We start from the raw sequence: 24,014 nt of genomic DNA, 5'->3' as shown, positions 1-24,014 counted from the left end.
CCCAGATTTTTAACACAAATAATAATGTAGATTTGTAAATGAGGTTTGTGTTGTGTTGGTCTCCCAATTCAAGTGCATGATCAGTGCAGTTTACCTGTGCTGCCATACTAACATCTCCTTACTGGTTATGTGGGTTTAGCTATCTGGTGGCTTTTTGTTCCTCCCTGAATAGCCACCTTTTTGGAAGTCCTGCTTTTTGTTAGTTTTAGAGTTCTTTCTAAACTTCAAAATGGTATTTTGTGAAAGTGAACATTCAGGGGAATTCAAGTGATACGCTGCCCGATCTTCTGTCTAAAGTGATGGGAATCACAAGAGCGAGATTCAATTGATATATTTTATTGTGCCAATCGTGCTCATTAGTGTCTGGTTTAGCCATGTAAAACGGACTAAACTAAGGGGCACGATCTCATTGTGCCATTTGGGGGCCCAAATGGGTCACTTCGCACATTTCAGAATGCCAGCAAAGGGGGCTGCAAGCTGAAATTTGTTTCCCATGGGTCACCACGCCCAATTAGAGCAACAATTGAATTGCTTTGTTGTGCACCATCTAGTGGCGGCCGCAGGGAGAAACCATTGAACCCCCCCCCCCCCTATAAAGTATAATGGTGTCAAGTGTTCACATGAGGCTCTGGTCAGAGATGTAGCAACCACTGCAGCATGCAACATACATCTGGCAATTAAAGTTTAAGAGCTCATGGTTAATGTCTGACTATTAACAAAGGCCTTGCAAAAAGTTCAGATCTGAGGTACTAAACTAGGTAAGCCTACTGCAAAAGTACGCTGAAGACCCAAAGAACCATCTTCAATGCAGTTTCCTGTTTTACCAGTGGTGGGCCTCCCAAGCATAATCCCTTTCTGGAAGGATGACTAATTTGCTCTTTTTGACTGGGAAACCACCTTGGTAGTGACCCAGGCTTATGGTCAGCCTCTGCCTCCAGGGTTGGCACCTTTGTTGTGAAATTGCTTAATTATAGTGAAGGAAATGCTGGTCTTGGAAGTGTTATGACTTGTTGATCATGGATCAGGTTGACAATCGCCATATCTACCTGGATGATACATCAATATGATGAACTGTCTCCCGGTGGCAGATGTGTCTCCAGTGCTTTCTTCTAGATCCTGCCGGCCATGTGACAGTCCCATCCGGCACAAACCTCCGATGCAGCAGCCTGCAGGTTATGGGTTTGCTGCATCTATTTTACAACAAGAACCTGGCTTTAAAACCCATCGAATACTTTCTGACATCTGAACCAATTGGGCTTATTCCATTTTCTCTATGAATTGTTTTTCTAGTAACTTCTTTACCATGTGTTCATCAGACCTCTGAGATTGTAAGCTCAGTTAGGCAAAGTGATGTTACTGTGAGCTTACACTTTTTGCTTCTAGGCTCCTACATTTGTCTAGCCTTTTGAATGGCCCATGAAGAGCGAATACCAAATCTAGACTAAATGGCTGTTTAAATAGGCTTATATTTCTAGCGCTTTGTAGGACCCTATGTCTTTGTGACATAGCAGATCACGGTAATTCCTTATCTGTCTCCCCCAAAAGTTAATCAAAATCAACTCTTCAGTTGTGTATGCATCAGTGGGTATCCGGTTGATAGTGTCTAGATAGACCCCATGGGGGAGATTCAAATGTTTTTCCTATCTAATAGGAAAAAACAGACACCCAACCAACTTTTCAAACATTTGAATTCCGCCCCATATGTTAGACCGACATTATGTTGACGGGGTCAAAAGGTCGACATGAAATAGACAAATGTTTTTGTTTTGTTTTTTTAACATGTTTTTGTACCAATTCATACCTTCTCTATCCATGTGAGCATATAGCTGGTTATAAACCTTATGGCAAGTGAAGCCTTTCTACATTTGGGGGTCCCAGGTGACAAAACTATCCACACAAACCACAAAAATGTAAAAAAAACAAACCATGGTGTCTACCTTTTTGGTGTCGACCTTTTGACCCTGTCGACCTAATGTCTATCTATTGACTGTCTAACTAGACACTGTCTATCTATTAACCCACACCCGCATCAGTGGCCATGCTCGCTAAGGGCCTGATTCAGTGGTGGACAGAGTTGCTTCATAACGGAGTATTCACGTGCAGCGGAACTGTGAAAATATGCTGATGCACGCACTGTTAGGTGTACAGAGACACCCACCAGCTTACAAAGATGCACCATTGATCCTCTTAGCAACTCTATAGTTATTCAAAATGTCTGACACCACTAAGCTGCTGGAGTCCTTACGGCTGTGTGAATACCTCACATAATGCACACTGTCAATTAATCTGGCATTGACCTGTGGCGCATGTGCAGTAAAACTCAGACGAATGTGCAGTACAAAAAAATCATTCAAGTGCGCAAACCTCAGTATTACGTTCAGTTAGCGTCCACCTCTGAATCAGGCCCTTGGTCTTATCCATTTTGTGTAACGCAGTCATTTTGGTGGGTCTTACTCAAGCCCCCCCCCCCCCCCTGCCCACACACCGAGAAATGCTCTCGTCTCTTAACATTGCCAGCTTGACTGGTGGTTTCAGTAGGTGAACAGAAATGGCTTCAAGCTCCTTTGTGCTTGGTTTCCCTCCTTCAAAGCTTTCGCCGCAATCTTCTTCCAGGCTTCTACAGTTTCTAACCAGAAGATGGAACTAATGCATTGTGATTAAACAGATTACTGTAATAATAAAAATTAAATAGTGTTTATTAACCACTGGCTCCACTGGGGATAGCAAAATTAAATAGAATAAAATATAGTACTTATCTATTGTAATAGTCTCCATAGAAAGGTTTTTCGTGCATGCAGAGAGAAAAGCAAAGAAAATGTGTGTCAAATTGTCACAAAAAATATTTATTACACACAAAATACAATAAAACAATAAAATAGCTCTACTCTAGAGCACTAGAGATAGATAGATAGATATGTATATATGTGTGTATATATATATATATATATATATATATATATATATATATATATATTATATAGTAAACTCAGTGCTAGAGTAATTATGTAGCAAATTAAAAGTAGCAGTCTCAAGCAAGCAGTAAATGGCTAGATAGTCGTCCGTCCCCCCCTCCCCTCTACCAGAGGTAAATGGCTAGCATTGTTTTGCACAGGGGAATGCAGATACCCCCACAGTGTCTGATCCAAACACTGCTGATGTCCAGTCGGTACTTCTCCTCCACTGCTGTCACACTTGCTTCAGTAGCCTTAACACGTTTCAAGCTTGTAGCTCTTCCTCAGTGGTCGGAAACCACTGTGATTCCCATTAGCTGTGGGAACGTTTTATAGTAACACCTCGGACAAGTATAGCCGCTGATTGCGGACCGGAAGTACCAGAATGCGCAGCTTTCAGTCACTGCAGCAGCACTTCCGGTTTTATGGTATTTATTGCCATCATGGTACACACACTTGCATTGCCTTCTGAGGAAAAGCTACAAACTCGAAATACGTTAAGGCTAATGAAGCAAGTGTTGCAGCAGTGGAGCAGTACCTCATGGACATCGGGAATGTTTGGTTAGTCACTGTGAAGGTATCTGGATTCCCCCTCAATGTAAAACAAAGCTGGGCATTTATCTACTTTATGGTAGGGGGAATTACCTAGCCATTTACTACTAAATTTTGTTACATAATTACACCAGCATGGAGTTTAATGTTTATATTTGGAAGTTTCTGGATTGCACAGCTCCAAGTGGGAAAATAGAAGTCTGTGTGACCAGGCCCAAGCCTGTGTCTGATGCTAGTGAAGACACTGCGTTTTACCGGAAAACCTGCCCAGAGCTATTTTATTGGATGGAATAAATGTCATTATTTTGTGACCATATTACACTACATTTTACTATGCTCTTCTCTTCACATGCACAAAAAATCTCCTATAATACTTTAGACTGCGCTAAATAGTAAATTTGTATATAGTACAATATGAGAGCGCAAATAAATATTTCTAATAAAACAATTTATTACACAATTAATAACACTTTGTAAAAAACATTCATGTCACATTAAATTAAAAATTGCAAATTCATGCAGTGAATTGATAAATTGTTACCATCCATGTGCATCTGCAGCAAAGGTTACGCTAAAGTAAAAAGTAAAGAGTTCATTTGTTGACATGTCATGACCAATACCTGCTGGAAGTGGCAAGAAGAGACATCAAGAATTCAGACAGAATGTTAGCCATATTAGTTTCAAATGTCTTTCCCCAAGAGTTACTATAGCCATCTACTAGTGTACCAGCAAATTTCCTAAGTTTTTATATGCAGTGTCATAAGATGCCTGTTTTTAGGATTTATTGAGCTTGCTTTTTCTCCTGTCACTTAATTATACCACATGAACTTTTACAAGCAGGTAAATATGATGTTCTCTTATGGCTCCAACCCACGAGTTATAGCTAAAACTACTGTAATTAATGTTTCTCTACTACAATATTATTTAACTATTCCAGAAATATTTTACTAAGTTTCAGGAGGAATAGAGAACTCTGCTTTTACCTTGCACCTTGATTTTAATGTGTTTTAATTTAATTTCTTTCTTTTCTCTCTGCTGTCTGGTGAAAATGAAGACATCTATATATCTATCTCCTGTATAGAACAGTTTTGTTTTGTGTTCTATTTGCACTGAGCATACTGCTTTTGTAGCCACTGTATATAGCAAGTCTGCTTTAATAAAGCTATGGCACTAGCTCACTTTTTTGTTTTTATTTTTTTTACAATTATGTAGGAATGAGAGTGATGAAGGGGAGTCTGGTGACCCAGAAAAAAAGAAAATGCAGAGCCAGCTCCAAGGTAAGTTATCTTACAAATATGAACAATGCAGTAAAAATACATTGTTCATTCTTTAATCTGATACCACTGCATCTTCAGACATCTGAAGCCTTTACCACATCTTTTGACCGGTACCTCAAAGAGTTCCATTATAAATCAGAAAGCTTGATCAGTCAGTTAAGTTACTGGCCTGGGTATGAGTTCACCAATCTATAAAGTGCCCATTTGCAGGGAAAGACTGCCATGCTGTCAGTGTTTCTCTGACGTCCTAGTGGATGCTGGGAACTCCGTAAGGACCATGGGGAATAGACGGGCTCTGCAGGAGACTGGGCACTCTAAAAGAAAGATTAGGTACTATCTGGTGTGCACTGGCTCCTCCCTCTATGCCCCTCCTCCAGACCTCAGTTAGAATCTGTGCCCGGCCAGAGCTGGGTGCTCCTAGTGGGCTCTCCTGAGCTTGCTAGAAAAAGTATTTGTGAGGTTTTTTATTTTCAGTGAGATCTGCTGGCAACAGACTCACTGCTACGTGGGACTGAGGGGAGAGAAGCAAACCTACCTGCTTGCAGCTAGCTTGTGCTTCTTAGGCTACTGGACACCATTAGCTCCAGAGGGTTCGAACACAGGGCCTGACCTCGATCGTCCGTTCCCGGAGCCGCGCCGCCGTCCCTCTTGCAGAGCCAGAAGACAGAAGAGAAGCGATGAAATTGGCGGCAGAAGACTCCTGTCTTCATTAAGGTAGCGCACAGCACCGCAGCTGTGCGCCATTGCTCCCACAGCACACCACACACTCCGGTCACTGTAGGGTGCAGGGCGCTGGGGGGGGGCGCCCTGGGCAGCAATAAAAATACCTTTGGCATAAAAATACACATAATACAGTCTGTGACTGTATATGTGTAAAACCTCCGCCATTTTTAGTCAGAAACAGGACAGAAGCCCGCCGCTGAGGGGGCGGGGCCTTCTTCCTCGGCACACCAGCGCCATTTTCTCTTCACAGCTGCTCTGGAAGGAAGCTCCCCAGGCTCTCCCCTGCAGTATCCTGGTACACAAAGGGTGAAAAGAGAGGGGAGGGGGAACATAAATTTAGGCGCAAAAATTGTATATACAGCAGCTACTGGGTAAACACTGAGTTGTAGTGTAATCCCTGGGTTATATAGCGCTGGGGTGTGTGCTGGCATACTTTCTCTCTGTCTCTCCAAAGGGCCTTGTGGGGGAACTGTCCTCAAATAGAGCATCCCCTGTGTGTGTGGTGTCGGTACGCGTGTGTCGACATGTCTGAGGTAAAAGGCTCCTCTAAGGAGGTGATAGAGCGGATATGTGTGAGAGAGGGTGTCTCCGTCGACAACGCCGACACCTGTTTGGATATGTGTAAGTGCTAAGGTGAATTTATTGCACAAATGGTTAGGGAACAGACAGGAAATCTACCCATGTCTGTCCCTATGTCACAGAGACCTTCAGAGTCTCACAATGCTCACTATCCAAAATAACAAACACTGGTATCGACACGGAGTTTAACTCCACTGTCGACTACGATAATGCAAAGTTACAGCCAAGATGGCTAGAAGGTATTCTATATATGATTATTGAAATAAAAGATGATTTGCATATCACTGATGACTCATCTGTCCCTGACACGAGAGTACACATGTTTAAGGGGAAGAATGTTGAGGTAAATTTCCCTCCTCTCATGATGAAAAAGAGCGGGAATCTCCAGACAAGAGACGGCAGCTTCCCACAAGAGAATTCTCAGGCTGTATCCTTTCCCCACTAGGGCCAGGATGTGTTGAGAATCTTCCCCTAGGGTGTCCTGTTTGCACAGACGGTAGTACTTGCTATTCTCAGGGATCCTGCAGATAGCGTGCACATTCTAGTATACTACCCAGACCGGCGATTGTGTTGGCATGGGTTTATAGCGCTGTGGCAGCGTGGACAGGTACCTTATCAGCAGAGATGGAGACCCTAGTAAATATATATAAGATGCTGTCTTAAGTGTTAGATATATAGTTATAAAGCATGCCCAAAGAGACATGAGTATACTGGGTCCTAGAGTCAAAGCTATGTCGATCTCTGCTTGACGTGTCCTGTAGAATATGCATTGGACAGATGATGCCGACTTAAGAGGCATATGGAAGGCTGAGGATTGTGTGGAGAAGGGTTCTTGGGCCTGGTCTCCACAGCTATAGCTGGTAATTCTGCTAGTTTGCCTTATATTCCTGCACAGCCTAATATTATTATTATTAAATGCAGCCTTTCGAATAAAGAAACAAGAAAGTCTGAGGTGCGTCCTTTCTTGTCAGAGCCGGGATCAACACAGCTAGTTCCCAGGAACAGAAGTCCTCCCCGGCCCCTACAAAAATCCACCTATGCCGCTGGGGCTCCACAGGCAGAGCTAGGCCCGGTGGGGACACTCCTTCGTAAGTTCAGCCACAAGTGGGTTCACTCCCTGTTAGGTCCCTGGGCAATAGATATTGTGTCTCAGGGATAAAAGCTGGACTGTGAGAAGATGCCCCCTCACCGACGGCCCTGCGGGCTTCCCCCCAAGAGAGGGAGCCAGTGTTAACTGCAATTCACAAATTGTATCTTTAACAGGTGGTGGTCAAGGGTCCCTTCCTTCAACAAGAGGGTGTTATTATTCGACCATGTTGTAATCCCGAAACCAGACGGTTCGGTCAGACCCATATTGAATTAAAAATCCCTGAACATATACCTGAGAAGGTTCAAGTTGAAGATGGAATCGCTAAGAGCGGTCAGGACAAGCCTAAAAAGAGGGAGACTTTATCGTGAATCGGGTCATAAGGGATGCATACCTTCATGTCCCCATTTATCCACCTCATTAGGCGTACCTCAGAATTGCGGTACGGGATTGTCATAACCAAGGTAATGGCGGATATGATTGTGCTCCTGCGGAAGCAAGGTGTCACTATTATCACGTACTTGGGCGATCTCCTCATACAAGCGAGATCAAGAGAGCAGTTGCTGAACAGCGTATCACTTTCTCTGGAAGTGTAACGGCAACATGGCTGGATTCTATATATTCCAAAGTCGCAGTTGGTTCCTACAGCTCATCTGCCTCTCCTAGGCACGATCCTAGACACAGACCAGAAAAGGGTTTATCTCCCGATAGAGAGAGCTCAGGAGCTCATGACACTGGTCAGGAATCTATTAAAACCAAAACAGGTGTCAGTGCATCACTGCACTCGAGTCCTGGGAATGATGGTGGCATCATACAAGGCCATCCCCTTAGGCAGGTTCCATGCGAGGACCTTCCAATGGGACTTACTGGACAAGTGGTCCGGATCACCTCTTCAGATGCATCGGTTAATCACCCTATCCCCCAGGGCCAGGGTGTCTCTCCTGTGGTGGCTGCAGAGTGCTCACCTTCTCGAGGGCCGCAGATTCGGCATTCAGGACTGGATCCTGGTGACCACGGATGCAAGCCTCCGAGGGTGGGGGGCAGTTACACAGGGAAGAAATTTCCAAGGTCTGTGGTCAAGTCAACAGACTTGCCTCCACATCAATATCCTGGAACTAAGGGCCATATACAACGCCCTAAGTCAAGCGGAGATCCTGCTTTGCGACCAACCGGTTCTGATCCAGTCAGACCGCAGGGGTTCATGTAAACCGCCAAGGCGGCACAAGGAGCAGGGTGGCGAGGGTAGAAGCCACCAGAATTCTTCGCTGGGCGGAGAATCAAGTAAGCGCACTGTCAGCAGTGTTCATTCCGGGTGTGGACAACTGGGAAGCAGACTTCCTCAGCAGGCACGACCTCCACCCGGGAAAGTGGGGACTTCATCAGGAAGTCTTCACGCAGTTTGCAAATTGATGGGAACTGCCTCAGGTGGACTAGATGGCGTCCCACCTCAATAAAAAGCTAAAAAAAGTTTTACGCCGGGTCAAGGGACCCTCAGGTGATAGCTGTGGTCGCACTAGTAACACCGTGGGTGTTCCAGTCGGTCTATGTATTCCCTCCTCTTCCTCTCATACCCAAGGGCTGAGAATTGTAATAAAAGGAGGAGTGAGAACAATATTCTTTGCTCCGAATTGGCCAAGAAGGACTCGGTACCCGGAGCTGCAAGAAATGCTCTGAGGACTCAGGGCTTCTGCCTCTCAGACAGGACATGTTGCAACAGGGGCCCTGTCTGTTCCAAGACTTACCGCGGCTGCATTTGACGGCATGGCGGTTGAACGCCGGATCATAGCGGAAAAGGGCATTCCGGATGCAGTTATTCCTACGCTGATAAAGGCTAGGAAAGATGTGACAGCAAGACTTTTTCACTGTATATAGCGAAAATAGATTGCTTGGTGTGAGGCCGGGAAGGCCCTACAGAGGAATTCCAGCGCGGTCGATTCCTGCACTTCCTACAGTCAGGAGTGACTATGGGCCTAAAATTAGGATCCATAAAGGTCAAGATTTCGGCCCTATCCATTTTCTCTCAAAAAGAACTGGCTTCACTGCCTGAAGTTCAGACGTTCCGGGGGTGCTGCATATTCAGCCTCCTTTTGGGCCACCGGTGGCACCTTGGTATCTTAACGTTGTGTTGGATTTCCTGAAATCCCACTGGTTTGAGCCACTTAAGACCGTGGAGCTAAAATATCTCACGTGGAAAGTGGTCATGCTATTGGCCTTAGCTTCGGCTAGGCGTGTGTCAGAAGTGGCGGTTTTGTCATGTAAAAGCCCTTATCTGATCTTCCATATGGACAGGGCAGAATTGAGGACTCGTCCCCAATTTTTCCCTAGGGTGGTATCGTTTCATTTGAACTAGCCTATTGTGGTGCCTGCGGCTACTAGGGACTTGGAGGATTCCAAGTTGCTGGACGTAGTCCGGGCTTTGAAAATTTATGTTTCCGGAACGGCGGGAGTCAAAGTCTGACTCGCTGTTTATTCTGTATGCAGCCAACAAGGTTGATGCTCCTGCTTCGAAGGAGAGTATTGCTCGCTGGATCTATAGCACGATTCAGCTGGTTCACTCTGCGGCTGGATTGCCGCATCCAAAATGGTGAAAGCCCATTCCACAAGGAAGGTGGGCTCTTCTTGGGCGGCTGCCCGAGGGGTCTCGGCTTTACAGCTTTGCGGAGCTGCTACTTGGTCGGGGTCAAACAAGTTTGCCAAGTTCTACAAGTTTGATACCCTGGCTGAGGAGGACCTTGAGTTTGCTCATGCGGTGCTGCAGAGTCATCCGCACTCTCCCGCCCGTTTGGGAGCTTTGGTATAATCCCCATGGTCCTTACGGAGTTCCCCGCATCCACTAGGACGTCAGAGAAAATAAGAATTTACTCACCGGTAATTCTATTTCTCGTAGTCCGTAGTGGATGCTGGGCGCCTGTCCCAAGTGCGGACTCTCTGCAATACTTGTATATAGTTAATGCTTAACTAAAGGGTTATTGTTATGAGCCATCCGTTAAATGAGGCTCAGTTGTTGTTCATACTGTTAACTGGGTATGGTTATCACAAGTTGTACAGTGTGATTGGTGTGGCTGGTATGAGTCTTACCCTGGATTCCAAATCCTTTCTTTGTTGTGTCAGCTCTTCCGGGCACAGTTTCCCTAACTGAGGTCTGGAGGAGGGGCATAGAGGGAGGAGCCAGTACACACCAGATAGTACCTAATCTTTCTTTTAGAGTGCCCAGTCTCCTGCAGAGCCCGTCTATTCCCCATGGTTCTTACGGAGTTCCCAGCATCCACTACGGACTACGAGAAATAGAATTACCGGTGAGTAAATTCTTATTATTTGTTGCTCTGTAGCTGGCCATACACTGGTTGGAAAGAAAATCTGGTAATGTATGGGAGCAAATGACAATTGACCATTTGCTCCCAAACATTGGAAACAGACAAAAATGGTTAAATCCATTTGATTTAACCAATTTGTCTGAACAACTGTTTTTGTCAGTTTTCTGGCATTTCGGAGTAACTGGTCAATTGTCATTTGCTCCCATACATTACCAGATTTTCGTTCCAGCCAACGAGCTTGGACAATCAGTCTTTAGGTGTATGGCCGGTTTTATGGTGGGTACACACTAGGCGATTTTGTAATCAATATCGCTAATTTTTACCCTCCTGAATGATATATCATCCAGTTTGTATGCTGCCAACGACCCCCGCTGCAGCCTATACATGAAGCTCAATCTGACTATAATGTCAGGAGCTGCATATTTGCGCCGGCTGCAGCGTGACGTCACTGTGCGATATTGCATAGTGTATGCTCTGTCAGTGGCCCAGTAGAGGGAAACACTATACGATATCACTCATGGAGCATATCCTTTAGTGTGTGCCCACCATTAGAGTAGCATCTCCCATCTAATATAGCAGTAAGCTGCAGTGTAGTGACAGAAAGCATGGAGGACAGTTTTATAATGATCGCCATTTCTCCAGTATGACCCACGGTGCTTTACAGACTTCAAAAACATAGCACTTGGTACTGAGGATTTAGCATTTCAGCAAGTCGCAAAATCACACAAATAAAGGAAAAATCGAGAGAGCAGTCATAATTATTTTTCTCTAACGTCCTAGAGGATGCTGGGACTCCGTAAGGACCATGGGATAGACGGGCTCCGCAGGAGACATGGGCACTTTAAGAAAGACTTTGGATCTGGGTGTGCACTGGCTCCTCCCTCTATGCCCCTCCTCCAGACCTCAGTTTACTACTGTGCCCAGAGGAGACTGGGTGCTTTTCAGGGAGCTCTCCTGAGCTTCCTGACAGAAAGTATATTTGTTAGGTTTTTTTTTATTTTCAGGGAGCCTGCTGGCAACAGACTCCCTGCATCGAGGGACTGAGGGGAGAGAAGCAGACCTACTTCTGTGAGTTGAAAGGCTCTGCTTCTTAGGCTACTGGACACCATTAGCTCCAGAGGGATTGGTACGCAGGATCTCACCCTCGCCGTCCGTCCCAGAGCCGCGCCGCCGTCCCCCTCGCAGAGCCGGAAGATAGAAGCCGGGTGAGTATGAGAAGAAAAGAAGACTTCAGAGGCGGCAGAAGACTCCTTGATCTTCACTGAGGTAACGCACAGCACTGCAGCTGTGCGTCATTGCTCCCATACACCTCACATACGGCAGTCACTGTAAGGGTGCAGGGCGCAGGGGGGGGCGCCCTTTGCAGCATAGAAACCTCTTATTTGGCAAAAAAGGACCTATATACAGCTGGACACTGTATATATGTAAGAGCCCCCGCCAATTTTACACTATTTGTGCGGGACAGAAGCCCGCCGCCGAGGGGGCGGGGCTTCTCCCTCAGCACTCTCCAGCGCCATTTTTTCTCCACAGCACCGCTGAGAGGAAGCTCCCCGGACTCTCCCCTGCTTATACCACGGTAGACAAGAGGGTTTGAAAAGAGAGGGGGGGCACATAATTCGGCGCAGATAATATACAACAGCGCTACTGGGTAAACATTAAATTTACTGTGTTTCTTCCTGGGTCATATAGCGCTGGGGTGTGTGCTGGCATACTCGCTCTCTCTGTCTCTCCAAATGACCTTGTGGGGGAACGGTCTTCAGAAAGAGCATTCCCTGAGTGTGTGGTGTCAGTACGTGTGTGTCGACATGTCTGAGGGAGAAGGCTATGTTAGAGAGGAGCTGGAGCAAATGAATATGGTGTCGCCGTCGACAGCGCCGACACCTGACTGGATGGATATGTGGAATGTTTTAAATGCTAGTGTAAACTCATTGCACAAAAGATTAGACAAAGCTGAAGCTATGGGACAGTCAGGGTGTCAACCCATGTCTGATCCTATGTCGCAGGGACCGTCGGGGTCTCAAAAGCGCCCGCTATCCCAAATAGTTGACACAGATACCGACACGGATTCTGACTCCAGTGTCGACTACGATGATGCAAAGTTACAGCCAAAATTGGCTAAATCTATTCGATATATGATTATGGCAATAAAAGATGTTTTGCACATCACAGAGGAACCCCCTGTCCCTGACAAGAGGGTGCATATGTATAAGGGAAAGAAACCTGAGGTAACCTTTCCCCCCTCACACGAGCTGAACGAGTTATGTGAAAAAGCTTGGGAATCTCCAGACAAAAAACTGCAGATTTCCAAAAGGATTCTTATGGCATATCCTTTCCCGCCAACGGACAGGGTACGATGGGAATCCTCCCCTAGGGTGGACAAAGCATTAACACGCTTATCCAAGAAGGTAGCACTGCCATCCCAGGATACGGCTACCCTCAAGGATTCTGCTGACCGCAAGCAGGAGGTTACCCTGAAGTCCATTTACACGCATTCAGGTACCTTACTCAGACCGGCAATCGCGTCGGCCTGGGTTTGTAGTGCGGTAGCGGCATGGACAGATGCCTTATCAGAGGAGATTGATACTCTAGATAAGGATACTGTTTTATTGACCCTGGGGCATATAAAAGATGCTGTCCTATATATGAGAGATGCTCAAAGAGACATTAGTCTACTGGGTTCTAGAATAAACGCTATGTCGATTTCTGCTAGAAGAATCCTATGGACCCGGCAATGGACAGGTGATGCCGACTCAAAAAGGCATATGGAGGTTTTACCTTACAGGGGTGAGGAATTGTTTGGGGAGGGTCTCTCGGACCTGGTCTCCACAGCTACAGCTGGTATATCAAATTTTTTGCCTTATATTCCCTCACAGCCTAAGAGAGCACCGCATTATCAAATGCAGTCCTTTCGATCTCACAAAAACAAGAAAGTGCGAGGTGCGTCCTTTCTTGCCAGAGGTAGGGGCAGAGGAAAGAAGCTGCACAACTCAGCTAGTTCACAGGAACAGAAGTCCTCCCCGGCCTCTACAAAATCCACCGCATGACGCTGGGGCTCCACTGGAGGAGTCCGCCCCAGTGGGGGCACGTCTTCGAGTTTTCAGCCACATCTGGGTTCACTCACAGGTGGATCCCTGGGCAATAGAAATTGTTTCTCAGGGTTACAAGCTGGAATTCGAAGAGGTGCCTCCTCGCCGGTTTTTCAAATCGCCCCTACCATCTTCTCCCCAGGAAAGGGAGACAGTGTTAAATGCAATTCACAAATTGTGTCTTCAACAGGTGGTGGTCAAAGTACCCCTGATCCAACAAGGAAGGGGATATTACTCGACCCTGTTTGTAGTCCCGAAACCGGACGGTTCGGTCAGACCCATATTAAATATAAAATCCCTGAACCTATACTTGAAAAGGTTCAAGTTCAAGATGGAATTGCTAACAGCGGTCATCGCCAGCCTGGAAGGGGGGATTTTATGGTATCTCTGGACATAAAGGATGCATACCTTCATGTTCCCATTTATTAACCTCATCAGGCGTACCTCAGATTTGTGGTACAGGATTGTCATTACCAATTTCAGACGTTGCCGTTTGGTCTTTCCACGGCCCCGAGAATTTTCACCAAGGTAATGGCGGAAATGATGGTGCCCCTGCGGAAGCAAGGTGTCACAATTATCCCGTACTTGGAGGATCTCCTCATAAAGGCGAGATCAAGAGAGCAGTTGCTAAACAGCGTATCACTTTCACTGAAAGTGTTACAGCAACACGGCTGGATTCTCAATATCCCGAATTCGCAGTTGGTTCCTACGACTCGTCTGACTTTCTTGGGCATGATTCTGGACACTGACCAAAAGAGGGTTTATCTTCCGATAGAAAAGGCCCAGGAACTCATGACTCTGGTCAGGAACCTATTGAAACCGAGACAGGTCTCAGTGCATCACTGCACTCGAGTCCTGGGAAAGATGGTGGCATCACACGAAGCCATTCCCTTTGGCAGGTTCCATGCGAGGACTTTCCAATGGGACCTACTGGACAAGTGGTCCGGATCACATCTACAGATTCATCAGTTGAACACCCTATCCCCCAGGGCCAGGGAATCTCTCCTGTGGTGACTGCAGAGTGCTCACCTTCTAGAGGGCCGGCAGGTTCGGCATTCAGAACTGGATCCTGGTGACCACGGACGCGAGCCTCCGAGGTTGGGGAGCAGTCACACAGGGAAGAAATTTCCAAGGTCTTTGGTCAAGTCAAGAGACTTGTCTTCACATCAACATCTTGGAACTAAGGGCCATATACAACGCCCTACGTCAAGCGGAGACCTTACTTCGCGACCAACCGGTTCTGATACAGTCAGACAACGTCACCGCAGTAGCTCATGTAAACCGCCAAGGAGGCACAAGGAGCAGAGTGGCGATGGCGGAAGCCACCAGAATTCTTTGCTGGGTGGAGAATCATGTAAGCGCACTGTCAGCAGTGTTCATTCCGGGAGTGGACAACTGGGAAGCAGATTTCCTCAGCAGACACGACCTGCATCCGGGAGAGTGCAGACTTCATCAGGAAGTCTTCGCACAGATTGCAAGTCGGTGGGGACTGCCCCAAATAGACATGATGGCGTCAAGTCTCAACAAAAAGCTACAAAGCTATTGCGCCAGGTCGAGACCCTCAGGCGGTAGCTGTGGACGCCCTAGTGACACCGTGGGTGTTCCAGTCGGTCTATGTATTTCCTCATCTTCCTCTCATACCCAAGGTGTTGAGAATAATAGGAAAAAGAGGAGTGAGAACAATACTCATTGTTCCGGATTGGCCACGAAGGACCTGGTTTCCGGATCTGCAGGAAATGCTCACAGAAGATCCGTGGCCTCTTCCTCTAAGACAGGACCTGTTGCAACAGGGTCCGTGTCTGTTCCAAGACTTACCGCGGCTGCGTTTGACGGCATGGCGGCTGAACGCCGGATTCTAGCGGAAAAAGGTATTCCGGATGAGGTCATTCCTACGCTAATAGTCTAGGAAGGATGTGACATCTAAACATTATCACCGAATATATGGCGAAAATATGTTTCTTGGTGTGAGGCCAGGAATGCTCCTACGGAAAAATTCCATCTCGGCCGTTTTCTTCACTTCCTACAAACTGGAGTGAATTTGGGCCTAAAATTAGGCTCCATTAAAGTTCAGATTTCTGCCTTATCCATTTTCTTTCAAAGGGAATTGGCCTCTCTACCTGAAGTACAGATTTTTGTGAAGGGAGTACTGCATATTCAGCCTCCTTTTGTACCTCCGGTGGCACCTTGGGACCTTAACGTGGTGTTAAGTTTCCTTAAGTCACATTGGTTTGAACCACTTTAAACAGTGGAGTTGAAATATCTCACTTGGAAGGTGGTCATGTTGTTAGCCTTAGCTTCGGCTAGGCGAGTTTCGGAATTAGCGGCTTTATCACATAAAAGCCGCTATCTGGTTTTCCATATGGATAGAGTGGAATTGCGGACCCGTCCTCAATTCCTACCTAAGGTTGTCTAATCCTTTCATATGAACCAACCTATTGTCGTGCCTGTGGCTACGCGTGACTTGGAGGATTCAGAGTCCCTTGATGTGGTCAGGGCTTTGAAAATCTACGTGGCCAGAACGGCTAGGATCAGAAAAACAGAAGCACGTTTATCCTGTATGCAGCCAACAAGGTTGGCGGCCCTGCTTCAAAGCAGACTATTGCTCGCTGGATCTGTAACACGATTCAGCAGGCGCATTCTACGGCAGGATTGCCGTTACCAAAATCGGTTAAGGCCCATTCCACTAGGAAGGTGGGCTCGTCTTGGGCGGCTGCCCGAGGGGTCTCAGCACTACAGCTGTGCCGAGCTGCTACTTGGTCGGGGTCAAACACCTTTGCAAAGTTCTATAAGTTTGATACCCTGGCTGAGGAGGACCTCCTGTTTGCTCATTGGTGCTGCAGAGTCATCCGCACTCTCCCGCCCGTTTGGGAGCTTTGGTATAATCCCCATGGTCCTTACGGAGTCCCAGCATCCTCTAGGACGTTAGAGAAAATAAGATTTTAAACCTACCGGTAAACCTTATTCTCGTAGTCCGTAGAGGATGCTGGGCGCCTGTCCCAAGTGCGGACTACTTCTGCAAGACTTGTATATAGTTATTGCTTACATAAGGGTTATGTTATAGTTTCATCAGTTTTGGACCGATGATATGTTGTTTTTTATACTGCTAACTAGATAGTATATCACAAGTTATACGGTGTGATTGGTGTGGCTGGTATGAATCTTGCCCTTAGATTAACAAAAATCTTTTCCTTGTACTGTCCGTCTCCTCTGGGCACAGTTTCTCTGACTGAGGTCTGGAGGAGGGGCATAGAGGGAGGAGCCAGTGCACACCAAGATCCAAAGTCTTTCTTAAAGTGCCCATGTCTCCTGCGGAGCCCGTCTATCCCATGGTCCTTACGGAGTCCCAGCATCCTCTACGGACCACGAGAAAAAGATTTACCGGTAGGTTTCAAATCTTATTATTACCAGTTATTTATATAGCGCACACATATGCCGCAGCGCGTTTACAGTGAATATTTGGCCATTCACATCAGTCCCTGCCCCCAGCGGAGCTTACAATCTATATTCATTACCACATGTACACACATTCATGCTAGGGTTCATTTTGTTGGGAGCCAATTAACCTACCAGTATATTTCTGGATTGTGGGAGGAAACGGGAGTACCCGGAGGAAACCCACGCAAGTACTGGGATAATATACAAACTCCACACAGTTAGGGCCATGGATGCAGGGTTGAAGCCGTCATTTTGGGTAATAAAAGCCACTGATTTTCCACTCCCCCATAAAAGGTAACAGGCAAGGCAGCTGTGTTTGGTTCACTACATAGGATTGTACTGGGTGGTGTAGATTGCTCCTATATTTAGTTTTGAATAAAGAATCAAGATGCGTAATCTACTATTCAGCAGTCACAATCCGAATGCCTGTTAATATGAGAGCCATTGTATTGAAAGCAGGGGTGTACAAAATGGCAGATAAATTTCAGCATTTTTTTCAAAATTCAATATTTATTTCTCTATCGTCCTAAGTGGATGCTGGGGTTCCTGAAAGGACCATGGGGAATAGCGGCTCCGCAGGAGACAGGGCACAAAAAAGTAAAGCTTTACTAGGTCAGGTGGTGTGCACTGGCTCCTCCCCCTATGACCCTCCTCCAGACTCCAGTTAGATTTTGTGCCCGAACGAGAAGGGTGCAATCTAGGTGGCTCTCCTAAAGAGCTGCTTAGAGAAAGTTTAGTTTAGGTTTTTTTTTCTTTACAGTGAGTCCTGCTGGCAACAGGATCACTGCAACGTGGGACTTAGGGGGAAAGTAGTAAACTCACCTGCATGCAGAGTGGATTTGCTGCTTGGCTACTGGACACCATTAGCTCCAGAGGGATCGAACACAGGCCCAGCCGTGGAGTCCGGTCCCGGAGCCGCGCCGCCGACCCCCTTGCAGATGCTGAAGCGTGAAGAGGTCCGGAAACCGGCGGCTGAAGACTCCTCAGTCTTCATAAGGTAGCGCACAGCACTGCAGCTGTGCGCCATTTTCCTCTCAGCACACTTCACTGGGCAGTCACTGAGGGTGCAGAGCGCTGGGGGGGGGGCGCTCTGAGAGGCAAATATAAACCTTATACAAGGCTAAAAATACCTCACATATAGCCCATAGGGGCTATATGGAGATATTTAACCCCTGCCTGACTGGAAAAATAGCGGGAGAAGAACCCGCCGAAAAAGGGGCGGGGCCTATCTCCTCAGCACACGGCGCCATTTTCTGTCACAGCTCCGCTGGTCAGAACGGCTCCCAGGTCTCTCCCCTGCACTGCACTACAGAAACAGGGTAAAACAGAGAGGGGGGGCACATTAATGGCTATATATATATATATATATTAAAGCAGCTATAAGGGAGCACTTAATATAAGGATATCCCTTGTATATATAGCGCTTTGTGGTGTGTGCTGGCAGACTCTCCCTCTGTCTCCCCAAAAGGGCTAGTGGGTCCTGTCTTCATTAGAGCATTCCCTGTGAGTTTGCGGTGTGTGTCGGTACGTGGTGTCGACATGTATGAGGACGATATTGGTGTGGAGGCGGAGCAATTGCCAAATATGCAGATGTCACCCCCCAGGGGGTCGACACCAGAATGGATGCCTTTATTTGTGGAATTACGTGATGGTTTATCTTCCCTTAAACAGTCAGTTGAGGACATGAGGCGGCCGGACAATCAATTAATGCCTGTCCAGGCGCCTCAAACACCGTCAGGGGCTGTAAAACGCCCTTTGCCTCAGTCGGTCGACACAGACCCAGACACGGGCACTGATTCCAGTGACGACGGTAGAAATTCAAACGTATTTTCCAGTAGGGCCACACGTTATATGATTTTGGCAATGAAGGAGACGTTACATTTAGCTGATACTACAGATACCGTAAAACAGGGTATTATGTATGGTGTGAAAAAACTACAAACAGTTTTTCCTGAATCAGAAGAATTAAATGACGTGTGTGATGAAGCGTGGGTTGCTCCTGATAAAAAGTTGATAATTTCAAAAAAGTTATTGGCATTATACCCTTTCCCGCCAGAGGTTAGGGCGCGCTGGGAAACACCCCCTAAGGTGGACAAGGCGCTCACACGCTTATCCAAACAAGTGGCGTTACCCTCTCCTGAGACGGCCGCACTTAAGGATCCATCAGATAGAAAGATGGAAGTTATTCAAAAGAATATATACACACATGCAGGTGTTATACTACGACCAGCTATAGCAACTGCCTGGATGTGCAGTGCTGGAGTAGTTTGGTCAGAATCCCTGATTGAAAATATTGATACCCTAGATAGGGACAATGTTTTACTGTCGTTAGAACAAATAAAGGATGCATTTATCTATATGCGTGATGCACAGAGGGATATTTGCACACTGGCATCTCGGGTGAGTGCTATGTCCATTTCAGCCAGAAGAGCCTTATGGACACGACAGTGGACAGGCGATGCGGATTCAAAACGTCACATGGAGGTTTTGCCGTATAAAGGGGAGGAGTTATTTGGAGTTGGTCTATCAGACTTGGTGGCCACGGCTACTGCCGGGAAATCCACTTTTTTACCTCAAGTCACTCCCCAACAGAGAAAGGCACCGACCTTTCAACCGCAGCCTTTTCGCTCCTACAAAAATAAGAGAGCAAAGGGCTTGTCGTACCTGCCACGAGGCAGAGGAAGAGGGAAGAGACACCAACAGGCAGCTCCTTCCCAGGAACAGAAGCCCTCCCCGGCTCCTGCAAAAACCTCAGCATGACGCTGGGGCCTCTCAAGCGGACTCGGGGACAGTGGGGGGCCGTCTCAAAAATTACAGCGCGCAGTGGGCTCACTCGCAGGTAGACCCCTGGATCCTGCAGATAATATCTCAGGGGTACAGGTTGGAATTAGAGACGGATCCTCCTCATCGTTTCCTGAAGTCTGCCTTACCAACCGTCTCTTCCGAAAGGGAGAGGGTGTTGGAAGCCATTCACAAGCTGTACGCTCAGCAGGTGATAGTCAAAGTACCCCTATTACAACAAGGAAAGGGGTATTATTCCACTCTATTTGTGGTACCGAAGCCGGATGGCTCGGTAAGGCCTATTCTAAATCTGAAGTCCTTGAACCTCTACATAAAAAAGTTCAAGTTCAAGATGGAGTCACTCAGAGCAGTGATAGCGAACCTGGAAGAAGGGGACTTTATGGTATCCTTGGACATCAAGGATGCGTATCTACACGTTCCGATTTACCCCGCACACCAGGGGTACCTCAGGTTCATTGTTCAAAACTGTCACTATCAGTTTCAGACGCTGCCGTTCGGATTGTCCACGGCGCCTCGGGTCTTTACCAAGGTAATGGCCGAGATGATGATTCTTCTTCGAAGAAAAGGCGTATTAGTTATCCCATACTTGGACGATCTCCTAATAAGGGCAAGGTCCAGAGAACAGCTGGAGACAGCTTTAGCACTATCTCAAGAGGTGCTAAGACAACACGGGTGGATTCTGAATATTCCAAAATCCCATTTAATCCCGACAACTCGTCTGCTGTTCCTAGGAATGATTCTGGACACGGTTCAGAAAAAGGTTTTCCTTCCAGAGGAAAAAGCCAAGGAGTTATCCGATCTGGTCAGGAACCTCCTAAAACCAGGAAAAGTGTCAGTACATCAATGCACAAGAGTCCTGGGAAAAATGGTGGCTTCTTACGAAGCAATTCCATTCGGCAGATTCCATGCAAGAATATTCCAAAGGGATCTGTTGGACAAATGGTCAGGGTCGCATCTGCAGATGCACCTGCGAATAACCCTGTCACCAAAGACAAGGGTGTCACTTCTGTGGTGGTTGCAGAAGGCTCACCTATTAGAAGGCCGCAGATTCGGCATTCAGGATTGGATCCTGGTGACCACGGACGCCAGCCTGAGAGGCTGGGGAGCAGTCACACAAGGAAGAAACTTCCAGGGAGTATGGACGAGTCTGGAAAAGTCTCTTCACATAAACATTCTGGAACTAAGAGCAATATACAATGCTCTAAGCCAGGCGGAACTTCTCCTGCAAGGAAAGCCGGTGTTGATTCAGTCGGACAACATCACGGCGGTCGCCCATGTAAACAGGCAGGGCGGCACAAGAAGCAGGAGTGCAATGGCAGAAGCTGCCAAGATTCTTCGCTGGGCGGAGAATCACGTGATAGCACTGTCAGCAGTGTTCATCCCGGGCGTGGACAACTGGGAAGCAGACTTCCTCAGCAGACACGATCTTCATCCGGGAGAGTGGGGTCTACATCCAGAAGTCTTCAACATGTTAATAGACCGTTGGGAAAGACCAATTGTAGACATGATGGCGTCTCGCCTCAACAAGAAACTGGACAAATATTGCGCCAGGTCAAGAGATCCACAGGCAATAGCTGTGGACGCACTGGTAACTCCTTGGGTGTACCAGTCAGTGTATGTGTTTCCTCCTCTGCCGCTCATACCAAAGGTATTGAAGATCATACGGCAAAGAAGAGTAAGAACAATACTAGTGGTTCCGGATTGGCCGAGAAGGACTTGGTATCCGGAACTTCAAGAGATGCTCACGGACGAACCGTGGCCTCTACCTCTGAGAAGGGACCTGCTACAGCAGGGTCCCTGTCTTTTTCAAGACTTACCGCGGCTGCGTTTGACGGCATGGCGGTTGAACGCCAGATCCTAAAAGGGAAAGGCATTCCAGAAGAAGTCATTCCTACCTTGATTAAGGCACGGAAGGAAGTCACCGTGAAACATTATCACCGCATTTGGCGAAAATATGTAGCGTGGTGCGAGGATCGGAGGGTTCCGACGGAGGAATTCCAACTGGGTCGTTTCCTACATTTCCTGCAATCAGGATTATCTATGGGTCTCAAATTGGGATCCATTAAGGTTCAAATTTCGGCCCTGTCAATATTCTTCCAAAAAGAATTGGCCTCTGTCCCTGAGGTCCAGACTTTTGTCAAGGGAGTACTGCATATACAGCCTCCTGTGGTGCCTCCGGTGGCACCGTGGGATCTAAATGTAGTTTTAGATTTCCTCAAATCCCATTGGTTTGAACCATTGAAAAAGGTGGATTTGAAATATCTCACATTGAAAGTGACTATGTTACTAGCCCTGGCCTCTGCCAGGAGAGTATCTGAATTGGCGGCTTTATCTTATAAAAGTCCTTATCTAATCTTCCATTCGGATAGGGCAGAACTGCGGACTCGTCCGCATTTTCTCCCTAAAGTGGTATCAGCATTTCATCTGAACCAACCTATTGTGGTGCCTGCGGCCACTAGCGACTTGGAGGACTCCAAGTTGTTGGACGTTGTCAGAGCCTTAAAAATATACATTGCAAGGACGGCTGGAGTCAGAAAATCTGACTCGCTGTTTATATTGTATGCACCCAACAAGTTGGGCGCACCTGCTTCTAAGCAGTCGATTGCTCGTTGGATTTGTAACACAATTCAACTTGCACATTCTGTGGCAGGCCTGCCACAGCCTAAAACTGTAAAAGCCCACTCCACAAGGAAGGTGGGCTCATCTTGGGCGGCTGCCCGAGGGGTCTCGGCATTACAACTCTGCCGAGCAGCTACGTGGTCGGGGGAGAACACGTTTGTAAAATTTTACAAATTTGATACCCTGGCAAAGGAGGACCTGGAGTTCTCTCATTCGGTGCTGCAGAGTCATCCGCACTCTCCCGCCCGTTTGGGAGCTTTGGTATAATCCCCATGGTCCTTTCAGGAACCCCAGCATCCACTTAGGACGATAGAGAAAATAAGAATTTACTTACCGATAATTCTATTTCTCGGAGTCCGTAGTGGATGCTGGGCGCCCATCCCAAGTGCGGATTATCTGCAATACTTGTACATAGTTATTGTTAACTAATTCGGGTTATTGTTAAGGAGCCATCTTTAAGAGGCCCTTTCTGTTGTCATACTGTTAACTGGGTTTAGATCACAAGTTGTACGGTGTGATTGGTGTGGCTGGTATGAGTCTTACCCGGGATTCAAAATGCCTCCCTTATTGTGTATGCTCGTCCGGGCACAGTACCTAACTGGAGTCTGGAGGAGGGTCATAGGGGGAGGAGCCAGTGCACACCACCTGACCTAGTAAAGCTTTACTTTTTTGTGCCCTGTCTCCTGCGGAGCCGCTATTCCCCATGGTCCTTTCAGGAACCCCAGCATCCACTACGGACTCCGAGAAATAGAATTATCGGTAAGTAAATTCTTATTTTTTTCCCCCCTGTAAAACGAGAGGTGGGGAAAACGTAGTAATAAAGGGGTAAAAGAGAACAATAATAATAATTTGTGCAGGGAGCAAATCGCAGTAGCAACATGAATATGGGACAAACAACCATTACAAGTGGAGTGGAGGACTAAAAAGTTGATAACTTAAATAACTGTAGGGGTGGACCAGATCATTTCTTGACCAATTTCCCAATACTCATAATTAGTGTAAATGTTGGAAACTATTGGTAAAGAAGAACAAGACAAAAACAGGCTGCACGCTGACATTGCGGTTTAAAGCTTAATCCAATACAGTAGCAGTATTGTAACTATTACAGTCCAACTATGTAACCTATCCAATCCTCCCCCCCCCCCCCCCCCCGAAAACTGTTTTAAATACGTTTTTGGTTTTCATGTGGATGAATAAATTGTTGGATTCTGTTTAGCTGACACAGATATAAAATTGTTTCAAGTTAAGTTATGTTTAGCATTATGAATGTCTTGGAAGAAGTTATATTTTGATCATCATAATTCTTGCCTTATATAGGAGCCATAGTCATGGAAAAACCAGATGTGAAGTGGAATGATGTTGCTGGACTGGAAGGGGCCAAAGAGGCCCTAAAAGAAGCTGTGATATTACCAATAAAATTTCCTCACCTGTTTACAGGTAGAAATGTGGAACACCATTTCTCTTTCATTGCGCATTGAATATAATAGTAGGCTTTTTTTAATGCCATATTTTTATTTATGTATATTTATGTAATCTTTTTTACATTTATTTTCTAGCAGAGTGAGGGGGTTACTGAATATAGTTTTAAG

General features: G+C 46.6%; 1 protein-coding gene across 1 annotated transcript in view; it reads left to right on the top strand.

Annotated features, from left to right (window-relative positions):
* The window catches only part of VPS4B (vacuolar protein sorting 4 homolog B), a 144,447-nt gene that overhangs the window by 56,277 nt on the left and 64,156 nt on the right, over positions 1–24,014 (top strand). Inside the window, exons 4-5 of the mRNA XM_063923019.1 lie at positions 4,716–4,780; positions 23,743–23,862. Coding sequence (XP_063779089.1) covers positions 4,716–4,780; positions 23,743–23,862 — 185 coding nt within the window. The remainder of the gene's footprint in view (positions 1–4,715; positions 4,781–23,742; positions 23,863–24,014) is intronic.

The sequence above is a fragment of the Pseudophryne corroboree genome, chromosome 5 (genome assembly GCF_028390025.1).
Source record: "Pseudophryne corroboree isolate aPseCor3 chromosome 5, aPseCor3.hap2, whole genome shotgun sequence".
Lineage (NCBI taxonomy): Eukaryota > Metazoa > Chordata > Amphibia > Anura > Myobatrachidae > Pseudophryne > Pseudophryne corroboree.
Note: the sequence above shows the minus strand (reverse complement) of the source record. Positions and strands in the feature narration are given on the sequence as shown.